We start from the raw sequence: 27,931 nt of genomic DNA on the forward strand, positions 1-27,931 counted from the left end.
GTAGTTATAATGGAATTATTAAACAGATATAAAAAGTTAAAAAGAAAGTCAAATAAATAAACTCAACCTTTCAAAGCACAATACATGTTTACTAATATTTATAAATATTAATAAATAAATTTATATAAACTAACTTTTTAATTCCCACTGGATTCGTAGTGAACAAAGCACATCGTTCTTCAATTTTAATTTGTTTCTTACCACCAGCGTTTCTTAACCTTATTTTCCCCCTCTCATCGCCCCTGGGCCGGACCGACTTGCCGGTATAACGCCGCCCAAGGGAGTGACTCTAATGGGCCTCCCCGCCTACCAGCTGTACGTCCGGCATGGCAATTCGGCCCACCTGTTCAGCTCTTTTTGAGAGGTCCTTATTTTAGTTGCCCAATTCTGACACCACGCAATACCTGGTTAGCCGTGACGTGGTGTCGGGTCTTTTCACTGATCATCCTTTTCCAGTGTTCCTAACTAAGAGCCCCCGGAGTCCCCAGCGGTTCATTGGAACCGACACACCTCGGCATGTCGGCCCTCCTCGCTGGGGCTGTCCTCCCTACCCTAGTCTATACTAATATCCTTGACTTCTCTTATCAACATATTTCTGTGCCAGAATCTGCCTAACATATCCTGCTACTGTGTTCCAGTTATGTTCACTGCTATTCATAAATTGCACTCTAATATCAGGTGTTAATCCGTTGATGTTCTGGTTAAATCTCAAAACCTTCCACCTGTCACACATGAAAATAGTGTGTTCCACGTCGTCAAGTTGGTCACAATACATACAGGTTGCTTCATCCCTCCTGCCTATTTTATTTAAATAATAATTAAATACTCCGTGTCCGCTGAAAAATTGTGTCAAGTAATGATCCATCTCATCGCATCCTCTTCTAACCCACTATGCAATCTCAGGGATGAGCCGCCTCGTCCATCGACCCACACCATCATTATTCCATTTTCCTTGCCACAAAGTATAGATTTCCTCTTTGGCCTCTTGTTCTGTTTTTCCTTTAGACCTCTCTACCCTGTATTTCGCGGAAAGATCGATCGGTGGCACCCCTGCAAGCACACAAAGTGCCTGGTAGGACACCGTTCTATAAGCGGCCACCACACCAAGTAGTATCCTCCTGTGTTTTCTGACAAGTTTCTCCTTGTTACGTCCAATGTCTATCGCCTGATGCCAGACAGGTACCGGGTACATAATTGAAGATATTATTGTTGATGCTAACAGTCTGTGCTTGGATGCCCTGGGGGCATTCTGTGCCGTCATTATGATGTTAATACTCCTCGCCATATCTTCAGCCCTCTTACAGATGTTGTTTATGTGTTCCGTGTATTTACCGTTCCTCTGAAGGGTGACACCCAAATACTTCAAACTGTGGACCTCCTCAATAACATTACCCTTAATAGATACTACAATGGGGTCTAGAACCCTTCTGCCTACTATGGCAACACACCAACATTTTTCATATGACAAACTCAGACCCCTAGAGTCCATCCACTCATGAACAATACGAGTGGCCGCATTCGTTCTTTCTTGTACTTTATCAATCGTTCCGCCCTCCACAAAGACGGCAATCACCCGCATAAGCCAGCAATTCCACTCCGTCAGGGAACCTTTTGAGCAGGAGGTCGTCTATGACTAACAGCCATAACAATGGCCCCAGGACTGATCCCTGAGGCACCCCACATTGCATCTCGAAATGTATCCTTCCCTCCTGGGAATCGATCCAATATTTCCTATCTGACAGATAATCTTCAATTTGCCTCCGTATGTAGGGGCTCAGCCCCTTTGAGGTCAACGCCCTATTTATATGTCTCCAGCCAATTGATCCGAAGGCGTTCCTTATATCGAGTGATATTATCAACGGTATGCGTCTTGTACGCCAAGTTCCTCGTCTGACCTCGTTGGCCCAATTTGTAATTCGATAAATGATCTGCACCGTGGACCTCCCCCTCCAAAAACCGTACTGATTTGAACTGATCCCCACACCCTGTTTTAATTCCTGTATACTTCTGCTCGCTAGCATCTTCTCTATGCCATGGTATTTAGCAGACTCAACGGCCTATAGGTAACCTCCTCAACCAAAGGTGCACCCTTTGGAAGGAAGACCACTCTGGCCTCCTTCCAACATGCAGGGAAAAACTTCCTCTCTAATCCATGGCTAGCTAGCAATCTCTAGTAACTCCCAGGGAGTCTTCCTAATCAAACCCTTTATTACAGCTGCGGGGATCCTGTCAGGTCCGGGACTCTTCTTTAATGGCAAACTCTTGGCTGCCAATTGTAATTCGTCAATGGTGAATCTCCTACCCTCGCAGGGGGTGGGTCCGCCATCTTCTGCCATTGTTCTGGGGAACAGATTCGCTACCTGTATCTCTGCGCTTGCCCTGTCTAACACCGGTAGTCGTCTTCTGAATCTCTTCGTCACTATGCGATAGGCCTGACCCCATGGGTCAGTGTCTAACTCTTTACAGATATTGCTCCAACATTCTCTTTTCTTCTTATCATATTGCAGCATATTGGTATTACTCTCTACCGTCTACCTCTCTACCGTAAGTAATCTCTGTTTCTTTCTCCTTAAGAACTGAAGTTCTTGTCTCAATTTACCAATCTCAGCTGTCCACCAATATACGTTTCGTCTTCTTGTAGTACTATTTGCCATCCTGTCTATCTCTTGCATAACAATATTCGATAGAGCTTCAGGGGTTTGTTTCTGGTTATCCCTTAACCTTTCAGCTGTCCTATTAACTATAACTTCTATCTGATCAGCTGTAAAATTCAATGGGCGGGAACACTCCGCTTGCTCGAATCCTGGGTCTATCAGATCCAGTCTCATTGCTCGATGATCGCTGGCGATCTCATCAGGAAGGACCATCCAATTAAATTGTTCTCCTCTCCATTTGTTATCCAGGATGGTTATAACCGACTGGTGGCCTTGGCGACGTAGGTAGGGGTGCCGTCATTAACACAGCGACACCCAATTGTTTCCATCAAATCTGCCAGGATTTGTCCTCTTCTATTCGTATAACTACTGCCTGCATTCACCATTTTGCTGTTGAAGTCACCCAGCATGACTAACTTCTTCAGCGAATTAATTATTACACCCTGCAATGTGTCGATAAAGCGAGTAAAATCAGCTAAATCTATATTTGGTGACACATACACCGCCACCAGCATGACTGATTCGTTCTCCAGGGCAACAATACCCTTAACCCTGAACCTGAGCCTCCAATGGATATTGCTACTAACAAGCATTATTGCAACGTCACCCTCCGTATCAGTTATCCAACTAGATTTAGCGGCTTCGTATCTGTTAAGCTCAGCGACTGCAAGAAGATCTATATCTTTCTCAGCTACTACTCGTGCGACCAAATCATGTGCAAGAAGACTCCTGTTTACGTTCGCAAACAATGTCTTATACATGCTGATCTTTCCTACACATTCATGCCCCAGTCCTGTGATCTTTGCTAGCGCAATCTAGACACTGTTTCGGCTCTTGACAGTCCAATATCTTATGATCTCGGCATCCACAGTTAAAACAGAGATCCAGCCTGTCCGGTCCCTTACATTCCTGCCTCCTGTGCCCGGTTCCCCGGAAACGATAGCACCTTTACTCATCTTCTCGGATAAATGCTCTGCAGCTTATCCACCCTATCCTCAGCCTTTGCTCGACTAATTTACAAGCGGCTCTATAAGAGGTAATTACTGTTACGTTTCTAGTCTCGCCATAACCCTTTCTGATTGACGAAATCTTATATTCTTCATTAGGACCAATCCTGTTGGCTATCGCGGCCATCACCTCCTGTTCAGCAGCATCCATCTCCACATCCCTGATGTGTACTACCGCTCTCCTACTGGCTTTGCTCTTAAGGTCTACATGCAGTTCAGCCATCTTGTCCCTGAGTAGAGTGGTAAAATTCTCTGCGTTCTGTACTTCCTCGATCCTAACATGTAGTTCCTCATTACGTCCCTTACGCAACGATATGACATTGTTGGCCTCGTCGCTCGTCACAGCTCCTTTCATCGACCTTAGAAGCTCAGCATAAGACTTGCCTTCAGCTTTCATAACAACAGTGCGGCTCTGTTCAGCCGGCGGTGTGGCTTTCTTGATGGGTACTTGATTTGTACCAACATGTCTTGCACTATTGTCCCCTTGTATCGTCAATATATAAATTGGTGTCTTCTTATTTCTTAGCAGATACGATAAGATCTTTTTCATATAATTTCCTATGCTCACCGCCGGAAAGACATAGGCAGCATCTGGTGCTTGTGTTACGACTCTCCTGGCCGCTAGGAGAGTCGTTTTTTTGTTTTTGTTTTTTTTTTCATATCACCGCTACCCCCACGGGTAGCGGTGATATGAAAGGGGGATTGCGAAACTAGCCTACAACTTTACGTAAACAATAATGAGATCATTTTATGAGAAAAAAATCATTTATTATAAACATCTTACTTACAATTATAGAATGTAAATTTAACCATGCAAAGAAAATAAATTAATGAGATGGTCGAATTTGTTTTTCTTTTAAAAGTTTCTCCGTACGTGGATTTATGTTAGAAACACACAAAACGACATTGTTTTTAAGCTATAAAAGACGATTACTATATTTACTTTTTAGCGCAACCGTAGACGAAAAGTCCTTTTCATAACGGTAAGGCGCGGCGAAAGGGATTAACATTTTCAATGCTTCTGTGACTAAATTTCCATATGAACTTCGACGAGCAAGCCAAAACGTATCTAAATCATCAGATATGAATTTTAGTTGTAACGTTTTATCGGCAGACATTTCGATGAGCTAGTCGTGAATCTCAACTGGTAACTTAGCAGTTGCAACAACGTTTTCACTAAATTGATTCAGTACCAATCTCTACAACAAATCATTTATCTTCTGGGAACTACTTCGCCAACTGAATTTTTAGCCTCGTAAATATATCTTCATGGTATCCAAATGAATCATGAGACCTTGCCGTTGGTGAGGGGGCTTGAGTGCTCAGGGATACAGAGTAGCTGGACCGAAGGTGCAACCATATCGGAGAGGTATCTGTTGAGAGCCAGACTAAGGAATGATTCCTGAAAGAGGGCAGCAGCTCTTTCAGTAGTTGTTAGGGGCGTGAGTCACAATGACTTAAACGGCCGTATCAACATCACTCAGTCCTCTGAGTACTGCGCAGCTGAAAGCAATGGAAAACTACAGCTGCTTTTTTTCCAAGAAAATGTGGCTCTCTGCATTTTCATTATTTACAAGGCGCCTCCATTATTGCATAGCAATAATGGAGGCGCCTTCCTTGGTAAAATATTCCGGAGGTAAAATAGTCCCCCGTTCGGATTGTCCGGGTGGGGACTACTAAGGAAGGGGTCACCAGAAAATTAAAAAATAACATTCTACGAGTCGGAGCGTGGAATGTTAGAAGCTTAAAAAAGGTTGGTAGGCTAGAAAATTTAAAAAGGGAAATGGATAGGGTGAATGTGGATATAGTAGGAATTAGTGAGGTTCGGTGGGAAGAGGAAGGCGACTTTTGGTCAGGTGATTTTAGAGTAATTCCTGGAATAGTCGCTTTAATATTGGAAGGACAGGTAGAAGGGAAAAATTATGTAGGCAAGCCACGTTTGGAGTATGTAAAACAAATTGTTGGGGATGTAGGATGTAGAGGGTATACTGAAATGAAACGACTAGCACTAGATAGGGAATCTTGGAGAGCTGCATCAAACCAGTCAAATGACTGAAGACAAAAAAAAAAGGTATCCAAACTGTGGTGAATAATAGTGTCTTCTTCGTTCATATTTTTCTCAATATAATCGGAGTGAATGCAAAAATATCAAAATTTTTGCTCTGAAAGCTAATAATCCAGAAATCAAGCTTCATAATGAAAGCGTGAACTTTGTTTATCGTTAATAAAACGTCTTTTATCACATCCTCGTAAATTCACATTCAAGTCGTTTAAATGCGAAAATACATCAGCTAAGTAAGCCAATATCAACCTATACTCATTATTTTCTGTAAAAACATTGAGAATGGCGTTTGTTTACTCTGGAAAAACATTATTAATTCAACTCGCAATTCCAATAACCGGTTTAACACTTTCCTCCGCCATAACCATCTGACGTTTGTATGGAAAAGAAGAGATTTTGTTTCTTTTCGCCAATTTCATCGCATAGTTTATCAAGAGACCTATTCTGTAATGGTCTGCTTTTAATAGAATTAACCATTTTTACAGCTTTACAAAGAATTTGATTGAGTTTTCCGACCTACTTTTTGTGGCAAGGGCATGTCTGTGAAGAAGCAGTTCGTTCCTTCCACCTTTGGTATAAGACGACCTTTTAATTTTTTCAGAAATCCTGATGTTATGATTCGGATGATTAGTTTCCAAGTATAAAATTAATTTTAATGACTTTATGTTTTCGTCGGCGAGGACTTGAAAGCAAATAACGTACACTGTAGCTTTCCTTCCGATGAGATAAAACTATAACTTAAAAAACTAATAGTACAGTCTTGTCTTTTTACCAATCGATTCACTGGATATGATAGCTCATTTAGTTTTTTCACAGATTTATCCATTTTAAATTAGAATCTAATTGAAAAAACATCACAGTTACACCGTTTGACCGCACACTAAAAAACAGAAACCTCAATTATTATTTTCAATGAAAGTATACTTTTAAAAAGTTAAATAAAGGCATCGAAGGTAAACTGATGTTCTGCAATCCCTTACGCCTCTTTTACACAGCTGAGAGAACGAGGCGTTCAAATGTATCATATGCATGTTCGAATATAACGCTATCACAACGAATAATACGCAAGCAGACAAAATTACAAGGAGCACATACTCACCAAGTTTGAACCTGTAAATTGCTCATGTTCGTACCCGTCAAACATGAATCTTCACATCCTTCGCTATAAAGGGCAGCGACGGTTTAGTCGCTGCCCTTATAGTTTTATATATATTTCAGTTATATTTTTATATATATAATAGTTTTATACAGATTTCATTCGGTTGGAGTTGGGGAATCGCGAAATATTCACTATATATATATTTTTTTTACTTTTTGGGAGTCATGGCGCTAAAAAGATCGAGAATCACTGCTTTACATTATATATAACATATGATTTTAACGGATTTAAAGAATATAAAATATAAGAACCATTAATCAGAATTGCTTTCTCTGAGAGTAATAATGTTCACAATACAGGCAACATCTAAGGTGAATCGAGTGAAGTTATCACTTGTAGGAATAAGTTTTTCGTCTTTTGATGAACTTGCAATGTAGCAATGTAAACAATATCCCCCCCCCCAACATGAATAAAAACAATAGAAAACCATTCTATTTTCACTTTTCCCTAGCACCGGATACGAAATACTTAGTATCTTGAAAATATCTCAGTCAATTTAAAGAGTAAATTTTATCTCGTATCAGATAGTCATACAGATAAATTTTAAATGTTTATAAATTTCTATTTAAATAATTAGGTTGTAAAAAATATATATTAGTTGAGGTTTATTTGTACTTATCTACTGATGATTACTGTTTAACAATCAAAACACGTAATTTAATACGGATTTCTACTTTGTATAAAACCTTAATTTCTACTAAAATTAAGCGTAGGTAAATCCTCTATACCAAAATTAAGCAGGCTTAAGTATTCTAGGATTTTGAAGCTAGTTAATGGTTGCAACAGGAAATAATTTACACACACGGGCGCGCGCATAAATAAATAAATAAATATATATATATATATATATATATATATATATATATATATATATATATATATATATATTTATTTATTTATTTATATATAATATATTATATTATATATAATATATTTAATTATACAAATTATATAAAATATATTTTAATAGAAAAGTGATTAGAAAATATAACCACCCTACATTTTTACTATTATTAGGAAATAAATTATCTAATCGAATGTTTACAGGCAAGATTGGAAAACTTTTCAACGACCACTCACAATTTATCCTTTTTTTTTGTAAAAATACATATCTACTAAGCACTACCCCTATTATACACAGTGATTAATTTAATTTTTACGAACAAAAAAAAAATTCAAATCTGATATCATAGTTAATATATTTAATTATTGAAAAACTCCCAAGTAACTTTTGTTTATTTTCTATTTTTCAGATCATGTCATCAAAAGAAACAACTGTGGCAATTAGAATATGGGAGGGATTCTTCGGAATTTCAAAATTATTATGGAATATCGTTTTGGGAATAACTAACCCATTCCTAAGATTTTACAACAGTATACTGACAGGACGTAAGTAAAAGAAAATATATTGTTTTATGTCAAATAAAATGCACACTTTTAAAGACATTTTAAAGATAATGAAATTTTTTAATTCTGTTATTTGAAATAAAACAGTAATTTTTGAACGATTAATTATGGTTGAAGCTAACAAAGTTATCATCTCTAACTTCTACTTAGATTATTACATATTTGTATAACACGTTTGAGTATTATTGTTTGATTTAATACAACTGCATTAAACTGGTTGGTGGGAGTAACCAAGGAATACCTCGGATGAATTTCAGGTCACCAATGTGTCAAAATTGAAAAATTTAAAGGCCTATATCTTTTAAACGGTTTATCATATGTATATTTGTAACCTGGGTCATTTGAGCGTTTATTTTAGGCTCTTTTGATATTTCAAACGGAGGTAAAGATAGTTGTAATTTCTAAAATAAAAAATAGGATTGTGAGGGGGGGGGAACTTGGCTGTAATTTAATTTGAATTATACTTCCAATATCTTTAATAAAGATATTTGAACAGGAGTTTAACTATAATTAATAACTTTCTACACTTTATAAGCTAATGATTGTATATTAAACTTACATAATTTTTTAAGTGATAATTTTTACGTTTTAAACTTTCGTTAGATCACGTGACCATTATTTGCTAGCTGATCAAATCACTATTCATATATTATGTTAATCATACTAGTACGCCTATTAATTTTTTAATAGGCGTACTTCCTTGTACGCCTATTAAATTAAATGTATTTTTATGGCATTTACGTATATAAATCAACAACGAAGTTTTATGCTTTTGTAACTTGAAAATTAATTAGCGTAATGTTGCCGTCTATGAAAAATATCGAACAAAATTTTCTAATTATCCACTAACGAACTATTGTAATTTTGTAAACAGCTATAAACACTAAACTAAAAACTGTATAATTCGAAATAAGCCAAACAGAGATCCAATTTTTTGCAAATTCTACTCGTTTCAAACAACAAATGAAAGGATGTATTGAAAAATTATAATACGTTTTCCTTTTGATGATAAAGCCAAAAATGAAGCCAAAAAAAATCTGATGTGAACAACACATGACTTCCTTGTAAGCCTATTAAATTACATGTATTTGTAATAGATTTAAATTTTTATTATATATTTTTTATTATTATTTTTCTTTGTTATTATTATTGAATTATTATTTACTGTAAAGTTTTTTTCACAATAAGAGGTTAATAATTATTAATAAATCAATATATATAAATTAGTAAAATTTTATTAGGCTGTAACTCTGGAACCAATGAAAATAAATATCACTTACGATATATCGTTGAACAGGTCTCAATGGGAGCTACTTTTTACTGAAGTTAAGAAAATGTCCGAAATCCAAATTTTTGGATTTTGAGCTTTTTTGGACACTTTTGGTCCAGTCGATTGCAATCAAATGGGGAAGTGCATAACTAGATGTCAGAACAGTCCTAAATTCAAAATTTCAGCATTAAACGGCTAATCGTTCTTCATACGTACGTATGTAATCATACATACGTACGTATGTACCTATAGATGTCACTCAGAAATTAGTCAAAATGGATTCAGGGATGACCAAAATGGATATTTTCCTTGAAATCTGAAAACCGATTTCGCGATTTAATTCCTTGCTTGTACTTCCTTGTACTTATTGTTACTATTCTATACGTATTGTTATTGTTGTACTTAATGTTACTTGTACTTACTGTATTATTATTTGTACGTAGTACAAGCAAATAAAAAACATGCCTTTTAAATTTTACTTCATATTTAAAGATTTTTTACTAATTTTGGTTAATTTTAACTAAACCCACCGGGTTGGTCTAGTGGTGAACGCGTCTTCCCAAATCAGCTGACTTGGAAGTCGAGAGTTCCAGCGTTCAAGTCTTAGTAAAGCCAGTTATTTTTACACGGATTTGAATACTAGATCGAAAATACCGGTGTTCTTTGGTGGTTGGGTTTTTCAATTAACCACACATTTCAGGAATGATCGAACTGAGAATGTACAAGACGACTACACTTCATTTACACTCATACATATCATCCTCTGAAGTATTATCTGAACGGTAGTTACCGGAGGCTAAACAGGAAAAAGAAAGAAAGAAGGTTAACTTTAACTAATGTTGTGTTTAGTTTCTTCTTTTTGTTGGTTCTTGTTGAAGAACTACAATAAAAAGAATCATAATTTCTTAAATAATTGCATGATTTAATAAACAAATGTACGAATAGTTACTTTTATTTCTGTGCTATCATTTATTACTGTATTTCATTACATTATTCCTCTCTATTACTAATTTTAGACAAATATATACATAATTTTTTTTTTTTTTAAGTAATTCATTGCGAAAAGGCATGAGGTTATTCTGAAAGTTTCAAAGGCCTTTCAGAAAGTTTGTTCTTTTCTTTAATTGTCTAGCACATTATTCCAAAGTTTCAGTATCGATAGTTAAGTGGATCTCTAGAGAAAATAAAAACGTTTAGAAACTTGTACAATGACCTACTTTTGAATATTCCAGAGAAAAACAAGACCACAGTATAATAGTGAACACATTTGATAGTTGTATAATTAAAAGTACAATTCAGGATTTTTAACAATCTAAAATAAAATCCCTGCCTTGGAAAAAATGTTACTTATTAAGAATGAAATAAGTTGCAATTAGGGGTAACATTTCATTAAGAAAACCAATAAAGTTAAAATGAAAAAATTCCTAAATAAAATAAGAAGAATCCTAAATCTAAAGAAGAAGAAATCCTAAATCTTTAAAAGAGGAATCTTCTTTTAAAGAAGAAGATTCCTAAATAAAAGGTACTAACTGAAATTCTTCAAACTATTATGTGGCAGTAGAGGTACCTAAAACAAATAAGGCAGTTTTGTAAAGAAAAGATAAAGATAGTATATTTAGGTGAGATGAGGGTAGATAGCAATTTAACACTAGAAAAAGGCTAGAAAAGTGATTGTAGCATTCACTTAAAGTGGGCAGAATTTAAAAGACTAATAATACCCTTGCTTGCATAAATGAGTTCAAGCTAATATTCAAAGCCGGTACAACTTCTGGAAGCTACCAAGGGCAAATGAATGGCATGACTTTTGAAAAATTATATAAGAAAAAGTTGTGTCAAATTCTCAAAAAGGATCAGTTATCGTAATTGACTACACACCATACTTTGTATAAAAATTGATACGTTGCCTTTTAAAAATGTAGTAGATTAAAAAATGAGACAATGCCTTCTGAGAAAAGGAGTCACTTGCGATGAACGGATGGCCAAATAGAAACCGGTGTCTGACAATAGATAAAGTAACAGTGATAGTCATGAGGAACATCCCGAAGCAGACTTGGAATTTGCTCAACCGCTTAATTAAGATAAGAAAGATAATATGATATGTCATCTCTGTAAATACATTGTGTTTCCGTTTTAGACTAAACTTTATGTTTATTTATTTTTCTGTTTAGTCCTTGTAAATGCCATGCAAGTTTAACTCACTTATACTGAGATATTTTTTAAAAGCAAAAATAAATTAAAAACTAAAATTACCGATATGTAAATAATAAATTATATAATTTAAGTTTACATTTTTCAAGTGAAATTAACTGTCTAAAAATGTAAACTATCTAAATTTTAAAATACGTCTAACAATGTAGTAATTTGAAAAACTGTAGTAAATAAATGGAACACATTTAATCTAAATGTTTTTTAAATGAATAGTAAATCCAAAGTGTTTTGATCTACTGTAGTGTGGATGCATGATGTCACACGTCTCTCACAGTTCTCAAGAACTGGTATAGTGATAATTTACACATCATTCAATCATAAATAAAAAGTTAATTAAAATAATAATGATTACAAATAAAAATATTTTTTCTATACTTTATTGAATAATTAAAACATATTTATTAAAATAACCAAACGTTTGTTTTCATTCAAATATACATACTACGTACAATTAGAAAAATCAACTTCAAAACTTTCATAAAGAAAAATTTAGAGAAGAGAGATATAAGTTATAGAAGAATGAAAAGATGGAAATATTTCATTCATTAGCTTAAGTTATAACAACCTAATTTATGAATAAATATTAATTAATTGTTATTCATTCCTACAAATAAGAGACATGTGTTTTTAAAGAAAATATGGAAGCAGAAGTCAAGCTGGGGAATATGTCAAAATTAGTTTATTATTAATAAAAACCAACAATTTATTAGTGGCCTTTTTAACTTCTTAGTAACCATCCAAATAACTTAATGAAAAAATGAAATAACCTACCAATGAGAAATCTACTAGAGTACTGCTGAATGGTCTTAGTACACTATGATCGACCCACCAGGCTGGTCTAGTGGTTAGAACTTGTCATCAGATGATTGAACTTGTCATCAGATGAATTGAAATCAGATGATATCAAAGTCGAGAATTCTAAGGTTCAAATCCTAGTAAAGGCAGCTACTTTTATTCAGATTTGATTACTAGATCGGGGATACTGGTGTTCTTTGGTGGTTCAATTTCAACTAACTTCACATCTAAGGAATGGTCATGTACAAGACTACACTTCATTTACATTCATGCATATCATTCTCTAAAGTAATACATTATGGTGGTTCTGGAGGCTAAACAGAAAAAGAGAGAGTACACTACAATCTAAAAAAAAGTATTTCTAATTTAGAATAAATATTAGAAAAAATCTTGAAAGAGTATATGTTGAAGAGATTCTTCAAATATTAAATGAATCATTGTATAATACTGAAGAGAATGCCTTTGATTGCACAATTTAAAAAAAAAATGGTAAGGATACAATTAAGGTTTTTTAAAATTTAAATTCATTTAAAAAAAGGAAATACCATCTACAACTCCCAAATTTCACTCAAAAGCCTCACATTGGAGACAACAAATAGTGATCCTTTAATGCTATTGCAAGGAAATAAAATCTTCTAAATTAAGAACCGATTACTCAAGGAAACAAAACAACAGAAATTGCACTGGACTACAGTCAAATGAGTAGTCAGGTATTTTTAAGAGAAAAAATAAAAACTTCCTTCAAACAAAGAATTTAATTTAAAACTACAAACTGGAATAAACAAAAATAATCATTAAAACAATCACTACATCATCATCCTCAGTAGTACATCTGTTGTAGTAGACTATATTAAGCAGAATGGTATGGTAGCTGTCGAACATGACTGCAACTCCAGCAATTTCACTGAAGAAAGAGCTGCATAACTCCAAAAAAAATCTTTTATAAGCAATATTCCACAGGTTTGGAATGCAAGAATTTTTTAATTCCATTCTTAAAAAAAGGTTCAGTTACATATAATAATTCTTTATACTTTATATTATACAACTATGACTACATTTTTAAATTAATCATATTGCAAACATATAAACCGCTATAATATTAAAGTAAACACTAATAAAATTAAGTATGCCTACGTAATTTATTTAAACGTTCCTAGAAGTAAACAGGTGTATGTTAGCAGAGTAAGCAATATGAGGAAGTAATTAAGAGAATGATGATTTCATGATATTGGATTAAATTTCATCACAACAAATTTAATAATGCTTAAATTACAATACAAAACAAATTAATGAGCTCAATATTCCATGAATATCATTTCAAACAAATGAAGTAATTTCATAATAAATTAATAATAAAATTTCATATAATATTAAACCCTTTTGAAGTATGTTATTTTAATTAAATTATATAAATATTCATGTGTGTGTGCACGCGCACACACACATATATACATTCACATATTATATAAACAGATATATATATATATATATATATATATATATATATATATATATATATATATATATATATATATATATATATATGTTTGTATAAACTTACTCCAATAAATAAGAAAATTACAGCATATACACATTCATAAATTTCAAAGTTGTGGCCTTGTTATCTTTTTAATCTTTTATACCTTAATAATAATTAGTTTTAACAAAATATATCATAATAATTCCAAATATTAAACCTTTACTGTAAACAAAATGGCATCTTATTTTTGATCAACAGTCTATAAGTAAAAGAGTTGCAGAATATCGGTAACATTATTTTCAGCTGAATTTATCCCCGCCACTATTATATTAATTAATTAGAATATGACTGAATTTTTTTTTATAATCACAATGCTAAATAACGGATTTTTAATAAGAAAGTTGGTGTAAATATATTTAACAAATATTATAAACGATGTCTCATTCTGATCTTGAGATATAATGTTTCTCTGAAAAATAAAAAATGCTGACAACGTAGTTGTTTCTGTTGTACGGCTTACACACATGACTTAATTTAAAATATTTATCATTTTATTTAAATATATTTTTTCGTTTATTTAATTCAATGATTCTAACCAAAGTCAATGCGCATACCGTATTTAATTCACATGGGTGTGGGCGATACTAGCGGCGATGGTCAACACAAACTAAACTAATGTAATTTCACAACTTTCTTAGAAAAAAATTTTGCTTGTACGTTCATTAGACTGCTGTAACCGCGAGGCTTAATACACGATCAAGTTCAAGACTCAGGTAGACCAGGTTCCTTTTTTACATTTTAAATATTATTAATTTATTTAATTCTATGGCTCATCTGTGATGTCACAATGTAGCAATAGTTTAGAGCATTTTGCGGGGTGGGGGTGCGATTTTGCACATTTTTTTTCAATGCAAATATTGTTATTTTTTAATTGTTAACAAAGTGCCTAAGAAAAATATGACCTTAATTGGGCGAAATCTTAAGATATTGGAGGTGATCTTCCTCTACATCCTCACCCCCTTGATCTTTTAAAATGAAAATTTCATGGCATCAGTGCCCCGTATATAATACAGAAGTAATCTAATCAAGTTTGGTCAAAATGAGACCAGCAGTTCTGGAGATATAAGGTAATTTGGAGGCTGCCAACACCGAACACGTGTATGTATGAACATTAACATCTGGAAAATTTCCATCTGGCTTTTTGGGTTCCTTAGGTGTCAAAACATCAAGATCCGATGAAAACCGCACGTGCCCAAATTGAACTGATTACAGTATTTTCTCTTTTAGAGCTACAGCTATCTAGATGGGAAAGTAAAAAGCTGGAAAAAGAAAATAAAGGGGAATCATTTTTTTCCATAAAACATTTTCTGTTCATTTTAATATGTAGAATCTGAAAATAAATAGCCCATCAACTTTTTTATTATACTTTATATTTCATAAATTTTTATCTAGTTTTACATTATCTATTTAAATTACATAAATAGATGATTCCATTATAATCAGCTTCCATATTGAATAATTTTTTACAGAATCATAAAACAGTTGAATTTCATTAATAGTTAAATTAGTTAACTTTCAAACATAAAATACCAGTCCTTAGATAACATCCAATAAATAGTGGAAGTACATTTAATTCTGTTATATACATGTGTTTCTCTTTGTAATATCAAGCAAATGTTATTAAGGAAGCTAATCCTGAGCTAACTATTTAAACATGAAGTAACCACATATATCACATCATTAATAGTTCAGAGATCAATAATAGACCTCACTCATTTTGTACTGCATTTAATATTGAGTTCTACATAAAATTCAAATTTATAAACATAAAATTAAAATAAAGTAAATATGGAATTGTCAAAAATAATCTATTATGGAAAGTTTGGCCAGCGGCAAATATAATGTGTGAGCAACATCATGAGCAATGCTTCTAGGGAGACCAGACATCACTCAGAGGTCTATCAAGGATTTACTTTCACAGATTTATAACTCATGCATTCTTGTATATTTTTATATAATTTTTTTTAACTATAGTATAAAAAATAAATATAATAAAAAAGCTAAGTGTCACAGAGAATACGAGCTAAACAGCATTCTTCCCAACAGTTGTACTGATGGTAATTTTGAAATGAAAAATTTTACAAGCACAAATATATTGTTTCACCTAACAGAAAGAACACCTTACTGCAAAATCATAAAAACTGGAAACTGCATTTGGCCAACATCACAAACAGGTAAAATCTCAAACAATCAAATTTAAACACAACCTCACTTCATTTGTTCAATTACTAAACATCACCATATAATTAATTAAAATAGAAATCCAAAAATTTTGACTTGACTGAACCACCACATTTATCAATGTTAACAAGAGCATGAGGTAACCAGAAGTTATCAATCTTCAATGTTTTTATTTATACAGTGAATTATAACTTTAAAATTCTTTAACATTTTTAAAGATTTATGAACTTTTTCTTCTTAGGAAACAGAAAGAGTGCAATAACAGTGAGACTAATGAAAATACTGAATCTGGAAACATAACATTTACGCAACACACAAAACTCTGATCAATGTTTTACCTAAATTTCCTTTGATCCATCAAAGCAAATGATGGGGCAATTCCAGCATATCTACCCAATGCTGAAGGTGATCTATACAAACTATATACAACTATTCTATACAAACTATTATTATACACTGCTCAAAATAAGAAAAGATTTCTTATATACAAGGTTAGACATATAGAATAGGCTTGATACTTTATCTAACTACATAACAACTCTATTAATTTTCACTGAACATTAATCTGACCATAAATATGTCAGTAGTCTTGCATAGTCTCAAGTCAACCATTCCTGAGATGTCTGGTTAATTGAAATCCAACCACCACAGAACATGGTATATCCATGATCTAGCATTCAAATCTATACAAAAGTAACTAAACTAGAATTTGAACCTTAGTACTCTCGACTTCAAAATCAGCTGATTTGTGATTACAAGTTAAACCCTTAGACCAACCTAGTGGGTTATAAGTATGTCAGTAGAAACTTAACAAAGATGTAAAACAGTTTATAAAACCATTATAACACACTTTCAATATCATATTTTTCAGAAAAAACAATTCCAAGAACACTGACTTAAATTAAAGCTAGGTCAAAAAATTGTTTTTACAGTAACTTTCATCTTAAACTAAAGTGTATTTAGTTCTTTTAAAAACTGTTTAATATATATATATATATATATATATTAATACATTACATCATGGTTACCAAAATTCAAAGAAATAAATGAGTAATTTTAAAAAAATACATTATCCACTCTTCAATACTGTTACTGATAATAAAGCCTGATTAATAAATTTGGGTGTATTATGCAAAATGAAGAATTCTTATAATTTTTAATAACTGATTTTCAAATAACATAACCTTAAAATAAAAAGTTAGTACAATTTTTCATCTATCAATTTCAGTGATCCTTCCATAAATTCAACACCATTATAGTAACCACTATAATGGCGCTACGTTATAGCACCAGCTTACTAATTGTGATATAATGTTATAAAGTTAATTGTAATTGTTATTTTCATAACTAAAAATGTATGAAAAAAATGTTCTACATGAAATTTTTATGGTTATGTATACAAAGATTACGTAATGACAAAAGAAGCTTTGTTAAGGAAGAGGTTAGCCGAATGGTAGTATGGGAGTGCCTTGTTGTATGAAAGTGAATAATGGTCAATGAGGAAGAAGGAGAGAGACTAAATTGAGGCTTTTGAGATGTAATTATAAAGAAGGAGGCAGAAATTAAGGTGCATGAATAAAAGTTCTATAGCTCTCTAGTAAATTTAGCTTTTGGTTTTACCTGAAAATACTACTAACTAATATGTATTTTCACCCACTATCATTATGGTAATGGCATCTAAAAACAAAAACAGTTTTTAATCTGTTGTTACTACTTAAAAATAATTTCAACTGGGCCACAACACAGAACTGGCATTTGAGTTTGAGTAAAGAAATAAAATTATACAGAAAAGATTAAAAAACTTAATGAAATTTTATGTTAAAAATAATACGCTATGCAAATAAATGATACATTTATGTGTTAAGAGATAATTATAATAGAAATATAATAAATTAAGAAATTATAGTAATATGCAATTATATATGGCATTTGGTGATAAAATTCTGTCACTTTGTAGTGCTCAGAAAAATTTGAAAAAAATGAGCCCAAAACAGAAAAACTATCATTAGAAATTTGCAGTATAATTGAAATAAGAAGGCATGGACATTTCTGAAAAAATTGAATAAGAACTTTGTTAATGTAAAAAAAAAACAATAAACCATTTTCAACAGTTGTTTTTTTTTAAATTTAATATTTTAATGAACATAAATTTTAATGTTCCTTTTTATCCTTATAAAAATAAATAAATAAGAAACAAAACTATACATTTTATAGTTTATTTTAAGTTTGTTTATCACACAGTAATTCAAGAAGGTGGTTTAAGGGCAGTTATGGAAATATTGGGGTAAGAGTGAGCATAGAGTGGCTAAGGGAAGGTAACAAGGGTATGCCAAGCTGATTGCCAATTTACACTTGGGAGTTCCCCTTGCACAGTCGATCCCCTCACTTGCATAAATAGAATTTAGGACCTGCGGGGATATTCAGAATATTCTGTTTTATAACTCATAGGATGGAATCCTATATTAAATATCAAAATTTTGATAACTGATATCAATTTTTAATTCTTTTTTTTTTACTTTGTTTTTTAATTCTATTTAGCTTCAGATATTTTTTACAACTTTTTAAATAAAAATAATATATATTTGACAAAAAAATAATCAGTTATAAATCCTCTATTTTTAATACTGATTGTAAGCATTTTTAAACTAATACAAACTACAACACAATTTTTACTTATCTTACTTATCACCTCCCAATTATTGTTGTGGCAGCAGCATAGCTGCAAAAAGAAAATACAAAGGTGTTCTAAAATTTTTGGTATCAGGATTTTTGCAAATGTCTACGTTTACAAAAATACCCAAAGTCCAAAAAATAGAAATTTCCTAAAAATTAAATTATAAAATTTCCGAAAAAAGTATACTTACTGATCTATATTTGATTAATTTTCCAGACTGGCTCAACATAAACTCTTCAAAAATGACATATATATGTATGTATGTATACGGGATATTGATGACATTAAATTTTGAAGAGGATTTAAAAAGGAGTTTTCCCAATTTTTAATCTTTGTCTAGTTGTACAATGGTCATAGAAAACTGCCTTAGTACTATGAAGAAAATACATTATTTAAAATTCCATTTTAAGTCATTTCATTTTAAGTTTTAAGACAATTAGATTTAGGGATGGTAGATATTCAATATTATTTCTAAACAGTTTTCCCTCAAACCTCGAAAACTAACTGACCAAAAAAGTTGAAATTTTGCACAAAGTACAAGTATTTATATAGGTGATTTCTAACCTCATCAAACAAGGCGGTATCACGAACTCCACTTGTTTCTTTAGTAAACATTTTTTTTAGCCTTGTCGAAAAAATTATGCCAGATCAGGCTGACTTATTAGTTACGTAACTATTCTAACAAATAAACCTACATTTCACATACAAGTTTTCAAAATTTTTAGGTGAAATAGAAGTTTGTCAAGGACAAAATTGGGTAAGTTGTGCAATCCTGTCACTTTTTTTTTACAGTGTGTTAGGAAAAGCAACTCTGAGAGAACTTACTTGCATACATCACTTAAAAAGAAATGATTAATTTTAGAATTTAATGGTACTTTAAATTAAAATAATAATAATAAATATCAAACTTGAAAAAATTATCATTTTTTCATTTAGATCAACTATCAAACACGCATGATTAACACTTTTTTGGCGCAACTTCCTTTCCTTCCAGTACTTTTTAAGCCTGTGACTGGCTTTCTCCTAGATCCTTCTGAAACCTTCTTTTTGTTTTGTATCTTTGTAATGACTTTTAATTTTTTTCTTGATTAATTCCCTATTTTGTAAGTTTGGAATTTCTATTCCTGCTTCATTCAACTCTTTTTTAATTTTATCACAATATACACTTTTAGTTTTGCTTTCTAAATAAAATAGGAGAATTTTCTTGGGAATGCTATTATTACTCATGCTATAAATGCAGCCTATGAAAGCCAGACTCCTCTAATGCATTGTTTCTGTTATTCTTTTAAATTTCTGTGTAGAATTTTGTGGGGTGGAGTTTAATTAAGTGTATTGTCCTTTTTACGACCAAATGTTTTCCTTAAAAATCTCTAATTCTTTTTTCTGAAAGCCCGTGTTGAAAACTGTCTAACACTGCACATCGTACAACAATTCTAGATGAATCACTATAATCAAGAGCTTTAATTTTGCATTCTGAAATACATACTTTGCTGTACGTTTTATCTGTTAGGCGGTAAGCTGATTTCATTTTGTTTGCCCGATTTTTTAAAGCTATTTTTTCTTAGGCGTTCCATTCTATAATTTTGAAAACTATTTTACTTTTTCTATTCTCTGTACCTGGTTTTTAAATATGTCAGGGAACTTGATATTTTCATATGTAACGATTTTAAAATAGATATTCACTGACTTGTTCTTCTTCCAGAAGAAAATTAAATTATTATTATCATTATGATCATAAAAATGTTTTATAACAGATTATGTATAATATATTGAAAAAAAAATCTAGAATTTTAGATAAATTTTAGTATGTCAAGTGAAAATGCTGAATAAATATCTATATTAATCATAAACTATAGCCATCAAATATAGAATCTTAAAAATAAAAGACAAATTTACCTTGCACAATTACATAATTACGTATAACTCCAATAAAAAAAAAATCACTTAATTTTATTAAAAATTTATTAAATAAGATATTGCAGTACTAGGCTTTATACTACCAAACCTCATTCTTCTTATGACTGTAGTATATATATATATATATAACAACTGAGGTACAAAGAGCAGTAACCAACGTTGCTTTGTCTGATGCAGTCATTATGCAGGTAGTCTTTATGATAAAAGGAGTAAATGAAGGTAAAACCTCGTAGCTGCTGATATTACCTGGGTTTTGCAAGGTTCTGAAAGCCTTGTTCAGCAGTGTCTGCAGTTTAATAAATAAAAAAAAACATGAAGCCATGTCATCCCTCATTTTTCCTACAAATATGATAAAGGATGGATGATATTTTTGGCAATGATTCTACAATTTTCAGGAGCAAATCATAGATAACACTAGAGTGTTTGCAACCATTTTATTATGATACTAACATAAGCAACATTATTTCTAAATATTATATAATATTTTCTTTTGTTATATAATTACTATAACTATATAGTAGTGTTCCTACAGCATTTTGTATATTTATACAAATTTTTTTATTAGGTAATGTAAGTTTATGAAATTAATCATATTTTTTAAAATAGATTTGGTATAAGCTTAAAGAGGATATGGCATTTTCTTAAAGGGAAGAAAGAGCTAGAATTATTTTAAAAGTGTTTATATATGAAATATTTGAACAACTCCTTAACAAAAAAAATAAATAAAAATAGTTTGACTTTGTTGCACAAAATTAAACTGTTATTACTGAAGGTAAATTAATATTACTGATATTAAATGTTATTAATTTATTAATATTACTGATATTAAAAGTTCATTAAATAGTTTTAGTTTGGATTTGAATACCCATTTTACATTTTTGTAAGGTTCATGGACTGAATTAATAACACCGTTTCTGGACTAGTCAAAGTGAGCCCAAATCATAATTGTGCTTATATTCTGTTATTGTATAATCTTTAAAGAAATTAGTTTAACGGCATATAGCGTACGTATTTCATAACTAACAGAAATTCATATACATTTGAGTGAATACACAAAAAGCTATATAATGTGCACCTTATATCGTTTGAAACATACCAACTGCAATAAGATTTCAAGTAGTTAAAGCAAGTTGTGTTATCATAAACAGAGATAGTTAAATAAACGTACTCTAACATTACCAGCAGCAGAACTCTGTCTAATACTTATGTGGTAGTATACACATAGAAGTCAAGTATTTAGTTTACATAACAGTATAAACACTGAAAACTTCCAACGGGGCACCTTTGAGGAAAGAGTTAAATATGCAGACAGGCACCAAATAAGATGCTTTGAGATGAGCAAATCATCTTTATTCGCTCTTTTTTACTTTACCTCAACCTAACATTGTAAATATTTGAAAATATATATTTTCTTTCCCACTTTTCTTACAACCATTTTTTCCAAAACTAAGAGGAAAATGTCCACCCACACTTACAAAACTTTTTTCACGTTTCAAAATACTTTCTTCTTAAAAAAAAGAAAAAAAAGGAACATAGAGATTATAAAAAAAAAAAATATTACTCAAGTAAATGATTAAAATAAATATAACAACATATAAAATATTAAAATTTATATAAAAATTTCACGTAACGAGAATTAAATATATTCATTATATTTAAACAAAATTTTTAATTATTTATTTACTCCGTTACAACTACAGGGTAATTTTATATTTTTTTACTTTCTCATCTAGATAGCACTATAGCAGAGATATAGCTGTAGAAAGGAAAGCATTGTAATCAGTCCAATTTGGGCATATGCGGTTTTCATTGGATCTTGACATTTTAATAATTAAAACCCAAAAAAACCGGATGGAAATTTTCCAGATGTTAATGTTAATGTGTTAATTTAAAGATGTATGTACATGTGTGCATTCAGTGTTGGCCTTTAAATTCAACTTATATCTCCACAGCTACTGGATCGATTTTGACCAAACTTGGTCAGATAACGGGGCCATTACATTTTCAACAAAAAAGGTCAAAGGGGTCAGGCTGTAGAGCAAGGTTCACACTTAATATCTCGAGATTTCGACTAATTAAGGTCATATGTTTTTAGAGATATTTGTTAATTAAACAATAAGTTTATTTCCACAAAAATTTTTTTTTTCAAAATCGTATCCCTGCCCTAAAAATGCTCTAAAATTTGAAGCTTTATTGTGATTGCTATGATAGTTGTTTTTCATTGCAGTTTCTTCTATTATCGTCTAATTACGCATAAAAATTAATCTTTACTAAATCAGGAGCCCCAAACCTCACCAAGCGCCCTGACCTGACCAAAATTTATGTACTTTTTAACATTTTTCTTCATTCCCACTTTTACTGTAATCAAGATTGCTTTAAAAAAAAAATTTTATAAAATCAAAATTTGACTACCACTTTGGGGTTCATGCAAAAAGTAACAAATATGGTCATGTGAGGTACAATTTATACATTTTCAAAAGCTCTGAAAACGATTTTAATATTTAAAGTTGTTGAAATAGACTTTTTTCTTTAGTAATAATCAGATCTGAAATTTGCAGTTTTAACCTCAAGCCAATATTATTATTTTGTAACTAAAACATGGGATTTTTTCAATATGTCATTAATAATTATATTTTATTTATAAATAAAAGGACTTTCCCGTCGTGTGATGGGAAATTCCTATAACTGTGTTAGCTTTTTTTTTTTATTTTGATGATAAGAAATGAATTTTGTAGCATGTGAAAAATCTTCAAGCCTCACCAGATTTTAAAAAACCTTCCATATGAAAGCCAGCATTTCCATTCTGCTGAGGAATAATAATAATAAACCTCTTCGGCAGAGGATAATTTTTTTATAAATAATATATTTGAGAATAACTTCCTCCATCTATCATTCTTAATAGGTAGATGGTATCTTGAATTTTCAAAAAAATCATTAGTGTCGATCATCAGTTCAAGTTATTGAAAATAAATAGCTTATTTATTTATTTGTGCAAACTTTCAGCTGCGCTTTAGTTTATAAACAAATAAGAAAGCTCAAACTATTAGATGTCAATCAAAAAGAAATCAAACTTTATTCTTCACTCAAAAACTATATACTGAAAGTTAAAAGCAAAAAATGATTTCAGTAAGAAATATGACAATTTTTAACCACAACAAACTACAATCGGGAAACTGAAAAAAAAAAAAATATATATATATATATATATATATATATATGTATATGATAACTGAAAAAGCTAGAGTTAACTAATTATGCTTCTTTAAGACCAATTTATTGAAGAAATGTCTTACATGAAAGAAGTAAAAGAATTCAACAAGTTTTAAAGAATGACTACTTTCACAAAAGAATTTAAAAATACAGAAAATAAAATTTACTTTGTATGGTGCACTTACAAATTAAAAAATTACATCATACTTCTGAAACTGTAGTGGACTACTGTACAGAAACAAACAATGTGTAACAATTAAACGGGATAAAAAAGACAGGAAGTATTTGAAAAATTGGCATGGAGAATATTGAAAAAAATAAGAAGAGTTCAAAGAATGATGGAGGAGTTATAAGGAAGTAAAAAGGAATAGAAACTTAATCGTAAATATTCAAAACAGAGACACCAAATGGCTGGATCATATCGTAAAAGAAAACAAATTCATCACAAAAGAAACAGTGCAAGGAGAATCAGTAGAAGGTACAAAGAAGAAAGGATAAAAAATAAAAATATGAGGGAACAGGAGTTATGAAAAATTCAAAAAATTAACTGGAAATAGGGACGAAACAAGGTGGGTATGATATAAAGTATCTGACTTAAAGCAGACAATTACATAAGGTAAAACCATTTATATGAAAAAGCTTTACTGATTTATTTTTACAGAAATAACATTTTGGATGAAATATTTTAATTTCCCTTAATTACCATGAATATTTCAAAACATATTTTGTAAATTATAGAAAAAATAAAACATATACATTTGAAAGCACCAAATAAGTCAATGAATAACGTTATTCAAAAGAGATGAAAATATAAAATGTTGATTTGACACTCTTTGGTTAATAATTCATATGAATTCTGAATGGAATTCTCTTTTATTTTACTGATGAAAAGTCTGTTTCCATATTTAAACATTCACTGAACCTTTTGGATACATTTTTCATACTCTAATTTACATATCACAAATGAGAATTCTTAAATATTATTTTTAAATTTATTGAAAGCACAAAGCACGAATAACTTAAACATAATAATTAATTAAATATTCATTAACTAAATGATAAAATATGTAATTTAAAAATCAACGTTAATAAAGTAGAAATGTGGTGAAATATGAGTCTGCGCAAATAAATTAACCAATCCTTCCAGAGACACTTAATTTCTATGATGTTACATACTAAAACATTCAATATAGATGCAGTTCTGAAACATTTTTTGAAGCAAAGGTGACGGATGGCATTCCAAAACTATACACATGATTTGTTTCTTTATTATTATGATGTAAAACCTACAGGTTTTTACTGCAACAAAAGTAGGTGTTCCCAACTGTTTTTTTTATTTTTTTTATTTTATACTGTACTGTTCATTAAATACATAGTATATTAATGTTAAATTAGACAAGAAAATCTTTTACTGTTATTTATGAATATATCATGATTTGTACCAGTTTATCGGATTATAAGTGACAAGCATATTGACATTTTTAAAAAATTAATTTATATTTGCCAATATATTTTCTTTTAATATGTATTTCTGTTTCATTCCTTTTTTCTTTTTAAAATATGTATAAAGCTGCTAAAGGATCTGTAAAGCTTTCCCAAATCTATTTAACCCCACTATAGATTAAACGGTTACCAGTCTACCCTGTCACCTCATTCTCGTACAAATTTGATACTGTTGATGCCTTGTATACATGACACTATAATAACTTCATGATAATAAGTTTTTTTTATTCCAAAGATTTGAAGCAAACTGTAATAAATGCACATACATACAAGGTATGTATATTTCTATATATAAACAGTATATATACATACTGTTTATATATAGAAACATGAGTGTAAACAAATAATTTTAGCAACAATTTCAACCCTACAAGAATAATTCTAAACAAAAAATGTTTTACAATTCCAGAGCTGTCTCATAAGTGATAGAACAATAACAGCAGTTCAGAGAAAATCTTTCAAATTTTTATTGATTTTTTACAAAAATCTGATAGACTAAATTAATAAAACACAAAAAGTTAACAAAGATTGAAAAATGAAAAATAGTCCTTTATAAATATTTTAACATGAACAATAAAAAACAGAAGAAGATTTCTGATATTTAACATGAGATGGTTTAATATAATATTAAAAGCAAGTTGAAAAAAGGAATAAGCAATGAATCATTTGTACGAAAAGTAAGAGAAATGAATCATAGAAGTGAAATTATCAAAGTTCAGAGTTCCAACATTCAAATCCTAGTAAAGGACTTAATTTTACTTAAATTTAAACAGATTTGAATACTAGATCATGGATACCAGTCTTCTTTGGCGGTTCGTTTTCAATTAACCACACATCTCAGAAATGGTTGGCCCGGGACTGTACTTTGCTAACACTCATACATATCATCCTCTGCAGTAATACCTGATGGTGATTCCTGGAAGCTAAACGGGAAGAAAAAATAAAGATGTGAAATCAATTACAAAAATTAAAACTTCTATCCCCAATCATATAAATGTAAATACTCATTTCTGCTTCATACCACCATAAATAGATTGTTGTCAGTAAAAATGCAAAACAAACATAAAAAAGGTTTCAGAAGAAAAGAGAGATGCTGATGTAATGAAGCAACATATATCTAATAGGATATAAAAAATAATTTATGAGAAAAACTATGGAAAAACAGATATCTTTGTAAATCTTTAAAATTATATTAATTCATCCATCAAAAGGGTAAATTAAATATCTTTAATGAAATATGAAGAACAAGAAAGTCAAATGATTTCTTAAGATGACATTTTTTAGCAAGAGAATGAGTGATTATAGATGTGTAAAATATAGTTTAAAATATTTAAGTTTTTCCAATTTTTTTTTATTTATTTATTTTTTTTTTTTTTTGTTGGCTATAACAAATGCCATTTATATAATAGAAACAGATATTTGGTAATTTATGCATAATTTTTTTCTTTTTTGTAAAATGAATATTTAAACCAAATTTATTAACTTATAGTTAATCCCCATGGTAGAGTTGTAACTATGCCTCTGATCTTAAAGATCCCACATTTTAATCCCAATCAGGCTTTCAATCCTCATAAGTTATAAAAAATGTCCAATCTCTACAAGCTTTAAGCTTCTGAGGTAAACTAACATTAAAATTCTCATAGCAATAATAATAACATATGATTCAACTTCCTTTGAATTATTTTCAGTATGTTACACATACATTAATTTTCATAATTACTGATTTATTATATGATATTCAATTTTATCATCTATACTATCACACAGGTGAGCAACATAAAACCGAACCCATACTGAAACCACTACCCAACATGAATTATGAAAGACTCTTGCACAACTAGTGCGACTAGTGGATGTATATGTTACTACTAATTGTTGCCGCCATTTGTCAGGTGGTTACATGTCAGTGCAGTATACGTTTTGTTGCAATGCAGTTGTGTTTGTGTAAAATGCTCTATTCAATCCAGGAGAGGATAGCTGTAGTTAAGGCCTATATTTGTTCTGGATCGTTTAAAGAATCATGTCAAGTATTCATAGAAAAATTTCCAAATGCCTGAATTCCACTAAAGAGTAGCATACACAATTTAGTTAAAAAATGGTGCACAACAGGTTTGGTTTCAAATGCAAACGAAATGGATAACCTTCCACTAGAACTCCACAGGTCATTGGCAATACTGAAAGGAGAATTACTGCCAGTCCAGAAAATGTCATTTTCAAAGAATTCTATGTACAATTAACTGAAGATGAAAAAGAATACAGCTTTTTCCAAAAAGACTGATCAATGTGTCACAGATCAAACGTTTCACTGAATCGCGTTCATGCAGCTTTCACAAATGAACGAGCT

At 31.0% G+C, this 27,931-nt stretch overlaps 2 protein-coding genes across 2 annotated transcripts in view; one reads left to right on the forward strand and one right to left on the reverse strand.

Annotated features, from left to right (window-relative positions):
• The window catches only part of LOC142330596 (uncharacterized), a 148,381-nt gene that overhangs the window by 58,430 nt on the left and 62,020 nt on the right, over positions 1–27,931 (forward strand). The window contains exon 2 of the mRNA XM_075375990.1: positions 8,136–8,271. Within this exon, the coding sequence (XP_075232105.1) occupies positions 8,139–8,271 (133 nt within the window). The 5' untranslated portion in view covers positions 8,136–8,138. The remainder of the gene's footprint in view (positions 1–8,135; positions 8,272–27,931) is intronic.
• Positions 2,909–3,415, reverse strand: LOC142330655 (uncharacterized). Its single transcript, XM_075376099.1, has one exon. It carries the CDS (start codon positions 3,413–3,415, stop codon positions 2,909–2,911), a length of 507 nt encoding a protein of 168 aa, XP_075232214.1.

This window comes from Lycorma delicatula, chromosome 9 (genome assembly GCF_047948215.1).
Source record: "Lycorma delicatula isolate Av1 chromosome 9, ASM4794821v1, whole genome shotgun sequence".
Classification (NCBI taxonomy): Eukaryota; Metazoa; Arthropoda; class Insecta; order Hemiptera; family Fulgoridae; genus Lycorma; species Lycorma delicatula.